This window comes from Quercus suber, unplaced genomic scaffold, assembly GCF_002906115.3.
Source record: "Quercus suber isolate HL8 unplaced genomic scaffold, Cork oak 2.0 scaffold_7, whole genome shotgun sequence".
Classification (NCBI taxonomy): Eukaryota; Viridiplantae; Streptophyta; class Magnoliopsida; order Fagales; family Fagaceae; genus Quercus; species Quercus suber.
This window is the reverse complement of record NW_027069473.1, coordinates 298,210-315,110: the sequence shown is the minus strand read 5'-3', so window position 1 is coordinate 315,110 and position 16,901 is coordinate 298,210. Positions and strand designations below refer to the sequence as shown.

The 16,901-nt window shown below is 37.6% G+C and overlaps 1 protein-coding gene across 1 annotated transcript; it reads left to right on the top strand.

Moving 5' to 3' along the window:
- The first annotated feature begins 13,769 nt into the window (after nt 1-13,769).
- Nucleotides 13,770-14,915, top strand: LOC136068090 (uncharacterized). The gene has a single exon (XM_065774761.1). The coding sequence runs from the start codon at nt 13,770-13,772 to the stop codon at nt 14,913-14,915; it is 1,146 nt and encodes a 381-aa protein (XP_065630833.1).
- Nucleotides 14,916-16,901: the final 1,986 nt, after the last annotated feature.

Here is a 16,901-nt window from a genome sequence, read left to right as displayed (position 1 = left end):
ACAGTTGTCTATCTATTTCCAGCATTGTTAGGTGACATTCTTGAGCTACAAGTTGGTTTCTTTGCGCTTCTCACACTACACACTCTGTTGGGAATTTAAAAGTAAGGTGATATGTGGACATAACTGTTGTCCAAGCAATAATAGTGGGTCCTCTAATTATGGTATTGTAAGGGAACGATCAATCTACTATAATAAAATCTATCTCTCTTGTCATTTATGTTGTGTAGGACCAGGGGCGGCTCTTCCCTTTATTCAGGGGTTCAAATGAACCCATTGACCTCAAAAAAAAAAAATTATATATAATTATAATATTTTTTTGTTAGTTTAATATTTTTAATTTATTCTTAAAAATATTTTTGCACACTCTAATTTGAATCTTATATACCCTTACTACAAATATTTCCAATTCTAAGAGTTCGAGTAAATGTTTGTGAACTAAAAGCGTCACTCTTTATTATAAATTTATATTATGTGTGTGTGTGTGTTTAATATTAATTATATGCATTACTTTTTGTTATAATGTTATTTGTGTGAATAATGATGTGTGGGATATTTGTGTGTACAGTATATATATAATATAACTTTATATAATTTAATAGTTAGGAAATAGAGAGGGTTTATTGCATGTGTGTGTATTGTTATCATATTATAATAACTTTTTGTTATAAAGTTAGAAAAAATCAAGAAGAAAAATTATAAAGTTAGTGATTGTTGAAGCATTTAATTGGTTAAGTAGACACGTAGTGTATTATTTTATGTATGAATGAGTGTGGTTGTATGCGTTAATAATTAATACAGAGTCAATGAGTTAAGTTTATCCATTTAGTTTAAAATATTTTTATAAAAACAATGACAAATTAATAGATAATAACAACTGCATAAAAATAAAAATGTTAGACAAACTTAACAAAATAAAATGGTCATAGCTACTCACATTGGTAATAAATACTCATAATGAACTATCATGTAATAATTCAAAATTGAAAACTTGTAGAAGGAAATTGTAAAACTTTTTTTTTTTTGTCGATAACTTAATATATTCAAGTTCTATTTTTATTAAAATATTAATTTAAGTTTCTTAATGAACCCCCTAAACAAAATTCTTAAAGCCGCCACTATGTAGGACCAATAACAACTTGTAGGGATATGGATCCTATTCGGTAGACCTCAGTTCCACCAAAGGAGTGTTTACTAGATGAAGGCGCTCATTGTCAATTCTCATATGTTGGAAGGGTGAGTAGTAGTGGATATCTATAGAGCTTCCATTGTTTACCAGAACGATTCTTGTGGTGAAATTAACTATTCTCAAAGTACCGACCAAATCATCATCATGGGGGTGATTGAGTTGTCTGACATCCTCTTCTATAAAGGAAACTGAAGGCTAGTCCATCTTTTGTTGATTTGATAGACAACCTATAATTTGGACGGTTTGGACCATTTGGAGATAAGTTTTCTTAGCCTCATTGGATGACCCTCATGCTATTGATTCCCATACAATCACCCTTCTCCAAGAGAGGCTCTTGGGGGGTTCTTCCACCCTAACCCTAGGGTCGTTCTTCAAAGATTGTCCCCCATCCTTTTGTTCTTGTCCAATGAAATGTTTTAACTTTACCATGTTTGATTAGAGCTTCAATTTTTTACTTCAAGTCAGAACATTCATGAGTGTCATGTCCGTGATCGTGGTGGAATCGATAATACTTATTTTTTAATCGCTTTCTTAAGTCACTTTTCAGCTTTTCAGGTCATCTTAAGGATTGGTCGGCCTTAATTTGCATAGGTACTTGATCGACGTACTCTTGGATGATTCCAACCTAGCCAAGATCAAGAAATTTAATAAAAAAAATGTTTCAAAAAAATTGAAAAATTTTACTTAGACTAAAATTCTATTACCAAAAATTTTAAGAAATTAAAATAAACTTAAAAACAAAGTTTAGATACAAAATTGGTGGTAGCCTAAGGTTACAACCTTACTCAATAAAATAAAAATTACTACATATTTTAAAAATCTAACTATTGAATTGCATTTTTTTACACTCTTAATATACATGTTAAAGTTTGTGTCAATCGAATATTATTTACTATATGATCTATAAGTTTATATTTTAAGCATAATTTTAAATTACAAAAACTAACAATTAAAACAATTTATTGGTGGCATAGTTATTGATCTTTAATTTTCTTGAAATTTTGCAAGCATGGAGGACATAAGAGGAAGATGTAATCCAATGGCGGAATTCTCAAAATTCACCTAAAATAAAAAGATATTGAGTAAGGTTGTAGCCTTAGGCTACAACCAATTTTTTAGTTAAACTTTGCCATAAATTTAATGCTTATTTTAATTTTTAATTATCTATTATAATTTTGTATTTTAATACAAAACTTGCATACTAAAATTTCATTGTTATGTGGCTCAAATTGAAAATAATAAGGACCAAATTGATATTTTTGTCAAAAAATTATGAAAAATGTTTGTAACTTACCGCATTGATTTTTTTTTTTTTTAAATGGAGATATTATATAAAATATACTAGAAAGAAGAGTGCATGGGCATTATATTAGACACAAGTGGGCAAAGCCCACAATATCTTTGTAAAACTTTTTTCAATAAAACGGACAAGTGTTGAAATAACATTACCCTTTGGTTGGTTACAACCGTTCACGAATTTGGATCTTGAGCAATACCTAGGTATTGCCCTCAATACACAATACCTTAGGTATAACATCAGATATCAATCTATTGTTCATAGCAAGTTTATCCACACAATTATTTGTGATGAATTGAGACCATCTATGATCTACGGAGTAGGTACAGATAACAAAGGAGGGTAATTAATGTGGGCTACCTACAGGCACATTGATCTACAAAGTAGGTATAATCAATAAATTTGTTAAAAAGAAAGGGTAAAAGCATCACTATAAGGTGTGCGATATACCAAAATTTTGGCATTTGGCACACCAAACCCCAAAATATGAGCCTCATGAGGTGTGCCATATGCCAACAATTTTGGCACACCACTACAGTAGTGTCTCAAATATGAGATGGTACGGACAAGAATTGTAAAAAAAAATATATTATTATTTTATTGCATTTTTCTCTCTCCTCTTCCACAGATATCTCTCTCTCCGTCTTCTCACTCTGTCACTCTCAAACTCTATCTCATTTCTTCCCTCTCTGTCACTCTCTATCTCTTCCCTCTATGTCACTCTTTATCTCTTCCCTCTCCTCCCTGCGCAAGAAAGTTGCTCAAGATCACTCTCTAGTACTCGTCGTGATCTCGTTGCCTCACTTTCCAATCCTTGCCGTTGATCTCGCTGCGTCATTCACCACAACTCGCCGCCAATCTCGCCGCCTCATCCTCCAGCCCTCACAGCTGACATCCATAGCCCTCACCGCCGACCTTCAGATTTCTCTTAATCAGGTTGTGGGTGTGAGATTTGGGATGGGTTTTGATGTGGGTTTTGGGTCGGTTGAGCTGGGGTTTTAGGTCAATCGTTGGCTGAGCTTGGGTCAATGTTTTATTCTCTAGTTTGTTGGTTGGTTGAGGTTTTTTTTTTTTTTTTTTTTTTTTTTTTTTATTGAGGTTTTGGATTTGGAATTTGGTGGAGGTTTTTGGTTGTGTGTGTGTGTGTGGTGTGTGTTGCAGCAGTGGACTCTAATGCATCTAGGCTACCTACAAACACACTGATCCACAAAAGAAATTCAATCTATAAATGAAAGCATTGAATACAGGCTGCCTATGGATACACCCAAATTCACACTTAATTTTGCAACTTGTTGACATGAAAATAGAATTAGGTGAAAATATCTACCACAATCTCACACATTAGTATGTTGTGAAAGCGGGTGTGGGTTGGTTATGGACCTAGAATTATTGCAGTGAAAGCTTTGAAGTGTTAGAGCTATTTATGAATTTCTTCCGTTAATAATGAGTATTTTTTTAAAATGACTGAAGATAGAAAATAATGAGTTAGATTTTAGTCCAATTGAGATCCGCACCATTCAATGACAAATTCAAACTTAAAATGATAACTTTTAATTAATCACAACCTTTAACTTAATAGCATAGGTAGTTTTTATTACACTTTGTCCTTTATACACAAAGTACACATTTAAGTTCAAAAAATAGTTTGTGTATGGTGTGTGCAACACTGTGTGTGTAAGAGACATTTCCCATTAGCTTATTGCATTTTCACCTTTTTACACACATTTTCTTTCTTCTAAGTGCAAATACGGTAAGTGGTTGAATGCTTCAATACCAATAGAGTGATGACGAAATCAACCAGCCTGTTTTACTATTGCTATATGTGATCAAGATTAGCAAAATACACGTGATCTTTCTCTTTGTAGCATCATGAATTAGGAATATTCCATCACATCCAAATATCATTCCTAATTGTTTTAGTGTCATTGCCGTTTTTTGCTGGTGCACTGACTCAAGTAATAAAACTGTGTCCCATTGTCCCAAATCAATACACTCATTTAATTTCTTTCCCAAAACAGACCAATCTCAGTTAGTATGCTTAGTTTACTACTTTGGCCAATCTAGATTTGATCGCAAAACTTCATCGAAATATATTTTCTGCTGATCTATATCTAATTCTAGTATCCCAAATGAGAGAACTGTGTACACAACCACCAATCCTCCGACGAAGAAATAACCATATTCCGTATGATTTCGCACTGAACATCTTGGCAAAGCTACCAGTGAAATCAGTGATAAGATTCAGATGTGGGACTCCTCAAGTACCACCCCGTATTTGATCTCAACCCACCTTAGTCACAACAACAACAACAACAAAGATCGTGATAATGGTTATGTCATACACAAGTCGTCTTCACCTCCTACTCTCCTAATCCTAACAAGCTAGTCTGTACAGTCCTTTTACCACACATTTGATAGGATTTATGAGGTTAGAATTCCTTTGATTTTTCAGCTACCGTGCCCAAATAGTCGGTTCGGCAATGGCTTATTGTGTCTTGCTGATTTTAGAAGTCTCTCGCAGGCAATAATGATATATATTTGTGGAACCTAGCTTAGAAAATTCAAGAAGTTGCCTTTACTTGCTTAGGAAAGGTAAGCATTGTTACACTCGAATTTGCTTATCATTCTAAAAATAATGATTACAAGGTTGTAAGGATTTCATCTTGTTATATGTCGACACCTAAGATTGAGGTGTACAGGTCAAGTTTGGATTCATGGAGGAGGGTTGTAATTTCGTTGACAGCCAATCTAATGTTCCTTAAAAATTTGCTTTCGTAAATTCCATTGATTGGTTAATGGATCTTTGCACTAGTTCGGGTTTATAAAAGAAGAGTATTGCGAGAATATAGGGTATAAGAATATCTATGGTTTCCGGAAACTTACAAATGATGGAAACTGCTTTCATTAAGTGTGGCAATGAACAACGATTATTCATGGTGATGGTGTTGTTGAGTCTTGGAATAAGCTTTTTGTTGTACCATTTCAAAAGTAGCATATTGCATTGCCTTTAGCGAGTATGGTTCACTTCTGGCTTGGTGCATCACTAGAGTAAAGAACCAAGGATTTAAGTTTATTTTAATTGATACTGAAACTCTACATGAATGACCTGACATCAATAATTCATTTGCAGTAATTTTAGCGCCTTTGTTCAGTTGAATGGTTAGTCATAGAGAGACCTTGTTTTACTGATGGAGCAACATCAGTTTACTAAGCAAATTATGTGTGGTGTATGTAAAGAAGTGAGTCATTAGTATTGGATAAAGCTAAACCCTTGCTTTCCTTTTCGTTTTGTATTAGGCATGATAGTTTTGCTAAAACTTTGAAATTTATCCCAAGTTTACATTATCTTTTTTTGGCTTTTTATAAATTAGTATTTGATATTTGTATGTGAAGTTGGTTCCATTGTGAGGTNTGTTTAATTATTTAAATTGATAAATGCTTAATTATTTTAAAATTGATAAATGCTTAATTATTTTAAAATAAAAATAAAAATAATTTTATTAATTATTTAATATGCGTATCCTGCCATGTTTGGTACCCATAACTATACCCATGTTCGTGTGTGTGTCCATGTTATGCTTAGTAGGTTACAAAGAGATAGATTATAGTTTCTTGACTTCAATTTAAAAGAAGAAATGACTAAACATAATTGAATATAAAAGAAGCTCTAAAAATGAGATTGTACGTTGAAAAGGAGCAGGCAAGTGCTTGTTAGTAAGCCTGATGCCATTCCAAGGTAATGCTCTTCTCCCTGGTTGAAGCTACATGGTCTTGTTGGTTTGTGTACTACATTTAACCTTAATATTGATAATAAAAAGCTAATTTATATGACAGAGAGTTTGTTCCAAGATTAGTGATCTTTCTATATCATTCTATCTCCTGACTTTGTGAAATGTATATTTGATAAGGAATACTATTTTCTCATGCTTAGCTGGGTTCAATCTCATGTTTATTGTTAGCAAATGCAAATCAACATGTTTAGGTGCTGAGCTGTAGTGTTCCTGCTTGTACTATTTTATTCTTTATGCTAAAGAAACATGCTATGGTCTATACTACTAAGGGATTTGTTCACTAAATTTGTTTGGTTAATGAGGAAGAACTTAAAGGTATATAGAGTTGTTGGGGGAGCTAGTGGTGGAGCCATTGGATTGAAGGGGGCCTTGGCCCCCCCCCCCCCCCCCCCCAAAATATTTGAAAAAAATTAGTGTATATATATATATAGAGTAGAGTTATTTTAATTAAAAAATGATATATTCACAATATTTTTTACAAGAAATCCTAAGTGGCAAGTTATTATTGACTATTACGAGTGTGTAAAAATTATTTAAGTTGTGAATTAAAATTAAAACTAGTAACAATTTACTACTTAAAATTTATTGTAAAATTATTGTAAAAATATTGTAGAAGTAACACTTCTTAAGCAATTATCCTCCTTCACTAAATAACTATGTGTGTGGTTAAAATCCTTCCTACAAAAGCAAGTGTGCAACTGTGTAGGCTACTCCTACTTTACCATGTACTTTAATTTGTATGATTTTACTTTTCTAATATGTTTATTTGTTCTTAAAATATTAAAATAATCAATATATCATAACATTATCAATGTATATGATTAAAATATATTATTTTTATCATTCAATTTATATATAAAATAAAATAATATGTATTTGGTTGTAGTTATAGATTTTATATATATATATATATATATATTGAAATTTGAATGATTGTTTGTCTTTCATTTAAAAATCATTAAATTATTAGTATTTTTTTTTAATTTAGTCATTATATTTAATGAGTGATAATTTAATTTGAAAGATCTAGGTTCATGGACAAATTTAAGAGATGGTAATTTAGAAGTAATACATTTTTGGGTTTTGATTATTAAATTGTATGTACATTAATATTAGTAAAGATATGATTAATATATACACAGAGAAATAATTAATTACGGAGTAATTGTCTAATTTTATGTTTGGCCTCTCTAAATATAAATTCCTAGCTCCGCCATTGGAGTTAGAGTTAGTGTCTTGTTTTTCTTAATTTTGGATTAATTCCGTGAAGTTTCATCTTTGAGGAGAGGATGAAATGGTTTGGACTTTAATGGAATGTAGAAGGTTTGAAGTCTACTCTTATTGTAGGGCTTCCAGAGCACCTATTGGAGCTATGTTTCCATGGAGTCCAAATGGGACATGTCCTTCAATGTTTCTCTTGCGCAAGACTGCAGCTTTAGGAAAGAATTTTTAGTGTATCAAAAAAGGAAAGATTTTTTATATATATATATATATATATTGAAATTTGAATGATTGTTTGTCTTTCATTTAAAAATCATTAAATTATTAGTATTTTTTTTTAATTTAGTCATTATATTTAATGAGTGATAATTTAATTTGAAAGATCTAGGTTCATGGACAAATTTAAGAGATGGTAATTTAGAAGTAATACATTTTTGGGTTTTGATTATTAAATTGTATGTACATTAATATTAGTAAAGATATGATTAATATATACACAGAGAAATAATTAATTACGGAGTAATTGTCTAATTTTATGTTTGGCCTCTCTAAATATAAATTCCTAGCTCCGCCATTGGAGTTAGAGTTAGTGTCTTGTTTTTCTTAATTTTGGATTAATTCCGTGAAGTTTCATCTTTGAGGAGAGGATGAAATGGTTTGGACTTTAATGGAATGTAGAAGGTTTGAAGTCTACTCTTATTGTAGGGCTTCCAGAGCACCTATTGGAGCTATGTTTCCATGGAGTCCAAATGGGACATGTCCTTCAATGTTTCTCTTGCGCAAGACTGCAGCTTTAGGAAAGAATTTTTAGTGTATCAAAAAAGGAAAGATTTTTTAGACTTACAAGAGATATATTGCTTATTGTGTCACTCTGAAACTAGGCTTCTTGGAGTTTTTTTTTTTTTACTGCCCCAAGTATATTTGATGCTTTTCTGCTGAGTGTGTTGCTCTGTTGTTTGATATCTTTTAAAGGTGCGACTTGCGTCGGTGTTTTGTTTTTTAATAGAAGAACTTGGTTTGGGTTGATTTAATTATTCCCCAGATCTATTTCACTTTGGGGTCAATATTGGTTTTATATATATATATATATATGTGTGTGTGTATGTATACATATATTAAAATATCTTGAACCAAATCAAAGGCCAAAACTATAATTGGGCCCTTATTGTATACATTGATTATAGTTTCAGTTACATCCCATACATTTAATTGTGTTAATCATTTAACATTAAAATTAAGGTCCCAAATAGTTTAGCATCTTTTGGTTGAGGACATGTGCTTAGCCTAGATGGGTTCCGAAATTTGAAAGTCCATATCTAGTGATTTCATTCCGATTTTTTATTTTTGATTCAACGAGTCAATCATAGCTTAAAATCAACAAAATTTTGTCTTTTTTTTTTTTTTTTGGTTATTATTTTGCTCATCATGTCATATGAGCCTTCTAGTAGGTATATTATCAAATTCCATAGCTAATAAGATGACAAAAAGAACCAAAATAAAACAATTTTGAAAAATTCAAGGACCAAAACAGAACTTTTCAAAATACACACAACCAAAATAAAAACATCTACTATATGGACTAATAAAAGTGCATTTTTATAAACAAGAAGAAAAAAGGTGCCCCAATTGATAAAAAGTAATGAAACTTTTTTTTTTTTTTTTTTGGAGAAGGATAAAAAGTAATGAAACTCTGTTGTCGCATTGTCATTTTCCATCTCTTTGACCCCAAATACAAAAGCAACCCAGCACCACCCCAAAGCTATGTTCTCTCTCTCTCTCTCTCTCTCTCTCTATATATATATATATATATTGCTAAGTAACAAAGCTATGTTCATATGAGAAGACCGTCTACGATCTATATATTTATAGTTAGCCATATTGTTAACTATAATGTCTATAAAATTAATATGTATCTGAAAAAAGTACAGTAGTAACCCCCTCTAATGTCTCAAATGAGAGAACCACGTCCACAATTACCAATTCTCCGACTGAGGAATAATCATATTCCGTACGACATCATACTCAACATCCTGGGAAGTGTACCAGTGAAATCAGTGATAAGATTTAGGTGCGTTTCCAAATACTTGGACTCCTTAATCACCACCCCCTATTTCATCTCAACCCACCTTAAACACTACAACAACACCAACAACAAAGATTCCCATGATAATGGTTGTGTCATACACATGCCATCAGTAATAGACATTTACTCTTCTTCTAACACTAAAATAGACTTGTCTAGTTGTCTGTACAATCGTTTTGGACCGCACGTTTAACAGGATTTCTAAGGTTGTACTCCCCTTTGATTTTTCGCCTGGGTGTTCCAGAATACTAGGTTCGTGCAATGGCCTATTGTGTTTCACCACTTACGCTAATGTTATATATCTGTGGAATCCTAGTGTTAGAAAATTCAAGATGTTGCCTGATACTAGCTTAGGAAAGTTACAGTCTGTTATACTCGGATTTGCATATTGATGGGACTGACGAAGTAAATCATGGAAGAGGTAAGCTGGACCGACGAGGAAAGCCTTCAATGACGAGAAGACACTTTATTGACGGGGAAAACATTTCATTCAATACCATTAGTGAATGACAGGGACGGTTACAAAACCAGTCAGACAGACCGTTGGAGCAAAATTAAAGCCACATGATGAGGCCAGAAAACGTTACCCAGAGGGATATTAAACCACCATAATTACCCAACGGCTAGAGCCTACAACAACATATATAAATCCCTCACACTCTCCCAAGGCAAAGGTATGAACATATTAAGATTGATACTATTTGATTGCTTATTCTTGAGTAATTCTTGACACTAACTTTAGCATCGGAGACGTTGTGGCAGGCACCACACCGGTGACCGTCCTTGAGAAAACATCTTTGCAAGAGGCCCAAGATCGTCCTTGTCTGCATTCACTGACTGACGAATTCACACTACATCAGTTTGGCGCCGTCTGTGGGAAAATGACATTTTTCGTGCTCAAACTCGAAATAGTGGTTTCCTGCTCTTGTTCTTTTTAGGATGGAGTCCAATCAAGATTCTGCAGCCCTAGCTTAGCAAGTTCAGGCCCTTGCAGCCACAGTTGAAGAGCTGACTAGGCAAAACTAGGAAATGAGGCTACGACTTCAGCAGGAGGAAAATCGTTCGAAGGGAAATCGGGAAGGCGAAGGGGATAGCTACCGAAGAAGTGACCATCGAGGGCCAAACACTCCCGCCGAGCAAAATTCCGACATTCTCCGGGAGATGAGGAGGGAGATGGACGAACTAAGGAATGCCATCAAAGAAAAAACAGAGCGGAGCGTGGATCGGATGGTTCGAGCGACGGATTCACCATTCACAACAGTAGTCCTCGACTATCCAGTGCCATCAAAATTCCGATTACCTCAGCTTGAGCCCTTTGATGGGTTGAAGGACCCTCAAGATCACCTGAATACTTTCAAAACGACCTTGGGGCTTCAGCAGCCCCCAGATGAAATATTGTGTCTTTCCTTCCCAACAACACTCAAGGGGGCTGCCCGGGAATGGTTCACGAAATTACCAACGTCGTCCATCGACACATTCGAGTAGTTGAGCAACGCCTTCCTGTGCCACTTCATTGGGGGACAACGACCAAAGAAAACCGCGGATCACCTGCTCACCATCAGGCAGGGAGAGAAGGAGACCTTGAGGTCATATGTGAAACGCTTCACCAGGGAGACACTGGAGGTAGACGAGGCTGACGATATGGTGCAGTTGACAACCTTCAAGGCAGGGTTGAAGTCTAGGGAGCTCGTTAGCTCACTCACGAAGAACCCCCCAAAGTCGATGGCTGAAATGCTCCTTAAAGCGCAGAAATACATGAACGCTGAGGATGCGTTGGCTGCTATCAGGGACGAGGGTAGAACGGGGGACAAAGGGAAAAGGGAAGACGACCGTAGACGACAAAAGCGAGACCGTCCGGATCGTCGGAGTAATGACGGAGTCAGAAGGAAAGATGATAAAAGTCCACGAACGGTAAAATTCACCCCTCTTGTTATGCCTGTTGACAAAATTTTTACGCAGATTCAAGATGAACACTACCTTAAATGGCCACGACCATTGCATTCGTCCCTTAACGTTCGTGACAGGAGTAAGTATTGTCGATTCCATAAAGATCATGGCCATTACACCGAAGATTGTAGGGATCTCAAAAAGCAAATAGAGGAATTGATACAAAAAGGGAAGTTGCAGAAGTTTATAAAGAAGGGAGAATACAACAAATTCCGAGATGAAAACAAAGGCCAACATGAGTCCTCGTCCAAGAGCGGAAGTCGTCAGTCCCAGCCTCCCCAAAATGTGATTGGGGAAATACAGACGATCTTAGGGGGGCCTGTCACAGGAGGTTCATTCAAGTCGCTTAAGAAAGCACATCAACGACAGGTGAATAACGTCCACATGGAGCCCCCACCAAAGTACAGATGAACTGATCAAGATATGACCTTTAATGAGAATGATGCCAGAGGAGTGAAACAGCCTCATAATGACCCTTTGGTCATAATGCTTACCATAGAAGGGTTCAACACCAAAAGGATCCTCGTGGACAACGGCAGTTCTGCCGACATCATCTACTTTCCTGCATTCCAGCAATTGAAACTGGACCCAGGAAGACTACGTCCGTTTGATTCCCCCCTCGTTAGCTTCAGCGGCGATGGAGTATATCCCAAAGGCATAGTGACGCTGGCTGTAACAGTAGGAACATACCCGAGGCAATTGACTCGTTAGATAGACTTCTTGGTAGTAGATTGTCCCTCGTCATATAACGTCATTATTGGGAGGCCAGTGCTCAACAAGTGGAAGGCATCCACATCCACCTACTGCCTAAAGGTAAAATTTCCAACAAAAAATGGTATCGGTGAAGTTAAAGGAGACCAAATTCTAGCTCGGGAGTGTTACCAGGCTGTGTTTGCAGCTAAGGAAAACCACACGTGGACGAAAGAAGAAAAAGAGGAAGAGAAAACGGATGCATTGGAAACAGTAGAGCTGATCAAAGGGTAGGCAACGAAAACAACCAGAATAGGGACGACCCTGAGTCCTGAGATGAGAACGAAGCTCATTCAGTTTCTTAGGGAGAACTTAGACGTCTTTGCCTGGAGCCATGACGACATGCCAGGCATATCTCTTGAAATCATCCAACATAGGTTGAATGTGGACCCAGAGAGAAAGCCCATCAAGCAGAGACGAAGAACCTTTGCACCCGAAAGAGACCACGCCGTCACTGACGAAGTGAGCAAACTCTTGGCGGCAGGCTTCATCAGGGAGGTATATTATCCAGATTGGCTTGCAAACGTCGTCCTAGTAAAGAAAGCAAATGGGAAATGGAGGATGTGTGTAGACTTCACGAACCTAAACAAGGCTTGCCCAAAGGACAGCTTTCCTCTTCAAAGGATAGACCAGCTCGTAGATTCTACAGTTGGGCACAAGCTGTTGACGTTCATGGACACGTTCTCGAGGTACAACCAGATAAAAATGGCTGACGAGGACCAAGAGAAAACCGTCTTCATTACCAGTCAAGGGCTCTACTGTTATAAGGTAATGCCGTTTGGACTGAAGAACGCTGGGGCAACTTATCAGAGACTGTTAAATAAAATGTTCGTCAAGCAGATAGGCAGGAACATGGAGGTGTACGTTGACGATATGCTCGTCAAGAGCAAAGAAGAGCTTGCACATCTGGACGACTTGAGAGAGACGTTCAATACCCTCAAACAATTCCGAATGAAGCTGAACCCTGGTAAATGCGTTTTTGGTGTTGTCTCTAGGAAATTCCTGGGATTCATGGTGTCTCAAAGAGGAATAGAAGCAAATCCTGAGAAGGTACAGGCAATAATCAATATGGCATCACCTAAGACCATCAAGGAGGTCTAGAAGCTCACGGGCCGGATTGCAACACTCAACAGGTTCGTTTCTAGAGCGACGGACAAATGCTTGCCTTTCTTTAAGACCCTGAAGCAAGCTTTTGAGTGGACCGACGAATGTGAAGCGACATTCCAAGAGCTCAAACGTTACCTTAGCAACCCGCCACTTCTAAGCCTGTCAAAGGAAGGTGAAAGCTTGTATTTGTACTTAGCAGTATCATCTACAGCAGCCAGTGCAGCCTTAATCCGAGAATAGGATAGGAAACAGCTCCCAGTTTACTACGTCAGCCAAGCCTTCCAGGGGGCTGAGTCCAGGTACCCAAAGATCGAGAAAATCACATTCGCATTGATAGTAACCTCGCGCAAGCTCAGGCAATACTTTCAGGAAAATCCAATCTTAGTGATGACGAACCAACCCATCAAGAAGTCTATGAGCAAGCCCGAAGCAGCTGGGAGGATGGTCCAATGGGCAATTGAACTTAGCCAATTCGATGTGGAGTACCATCCTAGGACGGCCATTAAAGCACAAGCGTTGGCAGACTTCATCGCCGAATTTACCTATCTAGACGAGCCCAACCATGCCAACGAAAACAAAATATGGATAATGCAAACTGATGGCTCGTCAGCCCAAAAAAGAGGGGGAGTAGGGGTAGTCATAACCACCCTTGACGGAGAAGTATTAAGATATGAAGTTCAACTAAAATTCCCAGCCACCAATAACGAGGCTGAGTACGAAGGAATTCTGACAGGCCTAAGGCTCGGGAAGGAGCTTGGGTCCAAGAACTTGCAAGTCCAGAACGACTCAAAGTCAGTAATTGGGCAGATCAAAGGGGAATACGAAGCAAAAGAAGAGAGAATGCAGAAATACCTCAAATTGACGAAGCACTTGACGAAAGAATTTGAAAAAGTGGAGTTCATCCAGATTCCGAGAAGCCAGAATAGGGTCGCAGACGAAGTTTCAAAAATAGCCTCGTCGGAAGGAACGGAATCAAAGACAGACCTGATGATGGAGATACAGAAAAACCCCAGCATAGAAGAAATCTTAACATTTGCAGTCCAGAGCGAAAGTAGCTGGATGACGCCCATCATGTCCTTCTTCCAGGATGGACACCTACCCCAGGACGCAGATGAAGCCAGGAAGATCAAGAAGAGAGCCGCCAGATTCATGATTCTCAATAACGCCTTATACAAAAGATGTTTCTCCATGCCTTACTTGAGGTGCGTTGACGAAGGAGAGGCGGAATACGTCCTGAGGGAAGTGCATGAAGGAATTTGCGGGGACCATGCAGGACCAAGATCCTTAGTGAGAAAGATTATACGAGTAGGGTACTTCTGGCCAACCATGCAAGATAACGCATCAAGGTTCGTCAAAAAATGTGACAAATGTCAGAGGTTCGGGAATATTCAACACTTGCCATCAGAAAAGCTGACGATGATAACATCTTCATGGCCGTTTGCACAATGGGGAATCGACATCGTTGGCCCCCTGCCTCAAGGCAAAGGTCAGGTAAAATTCTTGCTAGTTGCTATTGATTATTTTACTAAATGAGTTGAAGCAGAGGCATTGGTGACCATCACCGAGACCAGAATCCAGGGTTTCGTCTGGAAGAATATAATCTGCAGATTCAGGATTCTAAGGACGATCATATCAGACAACGGACGATAGTTCGATTGCCAAGGTTTCAAAGACTTCTACTCAGGCCTAGGCATCAAGAACCAATTTTCATCGCCAGGCCACCCACAAGCGAATGGACAGACGGAAGTGACGAACCGCACGATGTTGAAGATCATAAAGACCAAGCTGGACGATGCGAAGGGTGCCTGGCCAGAAAAACTGCCCAACGTCCTGTGGGCCTACAGAACCACTACTAGAACACCAACGGGAGAAACCCCCTTTAGACTTACCTACAGTACAGAAGCAGTGATCCCTGTCGAAGTCGAAATAACCAGCACCAGACGGGAAGCGTTCAACGAAGAAGAGAATGACGATCTATTGTGAGTTGATCTAGATTGCCTTGACGAAGTACGAGACAAAGCCCTCAGCAAGATGACGGAATACCAGAAGAATATGACAGAGTACTACAACAGAAGGGTGAAGCTCAGGCGACTTAACATAGGAGACCTCGTCCTGCGCAAAGTAACCCAAGCAACCCAAGCAACCAAAGACCCAACTCAAGGAAAGCTTGGCCCTACTTGGGAAGGACCATACAAAGTCATCCACTACTCCAGACAAGGCAGCTACCATCTGGAGACCCTAGACGGACAAAGGCTCCTAAGGCCATGGAACGTTGAACATTTGAAGAAATACCATCAATAGATGTAATTGAAAGACGTACTCGTCATTAACTATCAATAAATTGATTATTCAGCCAATATTTGTGTTCAAATAGGCTCACTCTAAGAATCTAACAAAAGCCCAAAAAGGGCTAAGTAACAAGATTTCGCGTAGACGGATGTAAGTTACTGACGAATAAACCCGCCTAAAAGCCTAAAAATGGCTAAGTAACAAGATTCCGCGAAGACGGATGTAAGTTACTGACAAAGATAATTTTACTAAGAGTAATTAAAAAGCCAAAAAATGGCTAAGTAGTAAGATTCCGCATTGACGGATGTAAACAACTGACGACTACAAAACCCTGAAAAAGGTGTAAGTCATAAGAAGCCGAAAAAATGGCTAAGTAACAAGATTCCGCGTAGACAGATGTAAATTACTGACGTAGATAATATCACAAAGGGTGATTGAAAAGCCAAAAAAAAATGACTAAGTAGTAAGACTCCGCGTTGATGGATGTAAACTACTGACGCTCACAATTCCAAAAAAGGTATGTCTCATAGATGTTTCACCAAACACATCACATATGCAATTAAAAGCATATAACTTGTAAACACAGGTAAGATGCAAGAAGTAAATTAAAACTACCATTGTTTCTTTACAAACCCATAAACACTGGGCTTGAATATTGTTCCCCAAAAAGAAATACGTTTCTAGATAAGATTTACAAAAGAAAACAGGGGCCACAATGGGCAATAATCAACAGACAAAAAAAAAAAAAAAATCCTTAAGTAACAGGTTTAGGCTTCGGAAGTCGGGGGGGCATCAACGGCCGCATCATCATCAACAGGGGCATTTCCTGGAACGTCATCGGTGGGGACTATGGACAGAGCAGCTTCGTCAGCAGCCATCTCTTTGTCCACTTCCTCAAAGTCCAGGCCTCCAATGTCAATGCCAGTTGGGTGCTTGACCATGTACCTTCGAAGAAGTTCAAAGCCTTTAAAATACCAACTGAAGAGCACAGTATTGTACTCATCAGTGGTTTGAAAGGCCTCAACGGACCTAGCTGCGATGGTCTTCAATGATTCCTTGGAGCTTTGAAGCTGCTCGTCCTTCTCCAGGTTCAACTGGCACTCAACTCTGAGGTCGTCACCCAAAACCTTGACCTTCTCCTTCAAAGTGGTGGCCTCGTCCATGGAGTCAATGAGGTTCTTCTTCAATTTTGAGTTCTCACTCTCCAAGGCTGGCACCTTTGACGAAAGG

Bases quoted from the DNA above. Each gene is read 5' to 3' on its own strand.
- LOC136068090 (XM_065774761.1), top strand. From the start codon at position 13,770: ATGACGAACCAACCCATCAAGAAGTCTATGAGCAAGCCCGAAGCAGCT.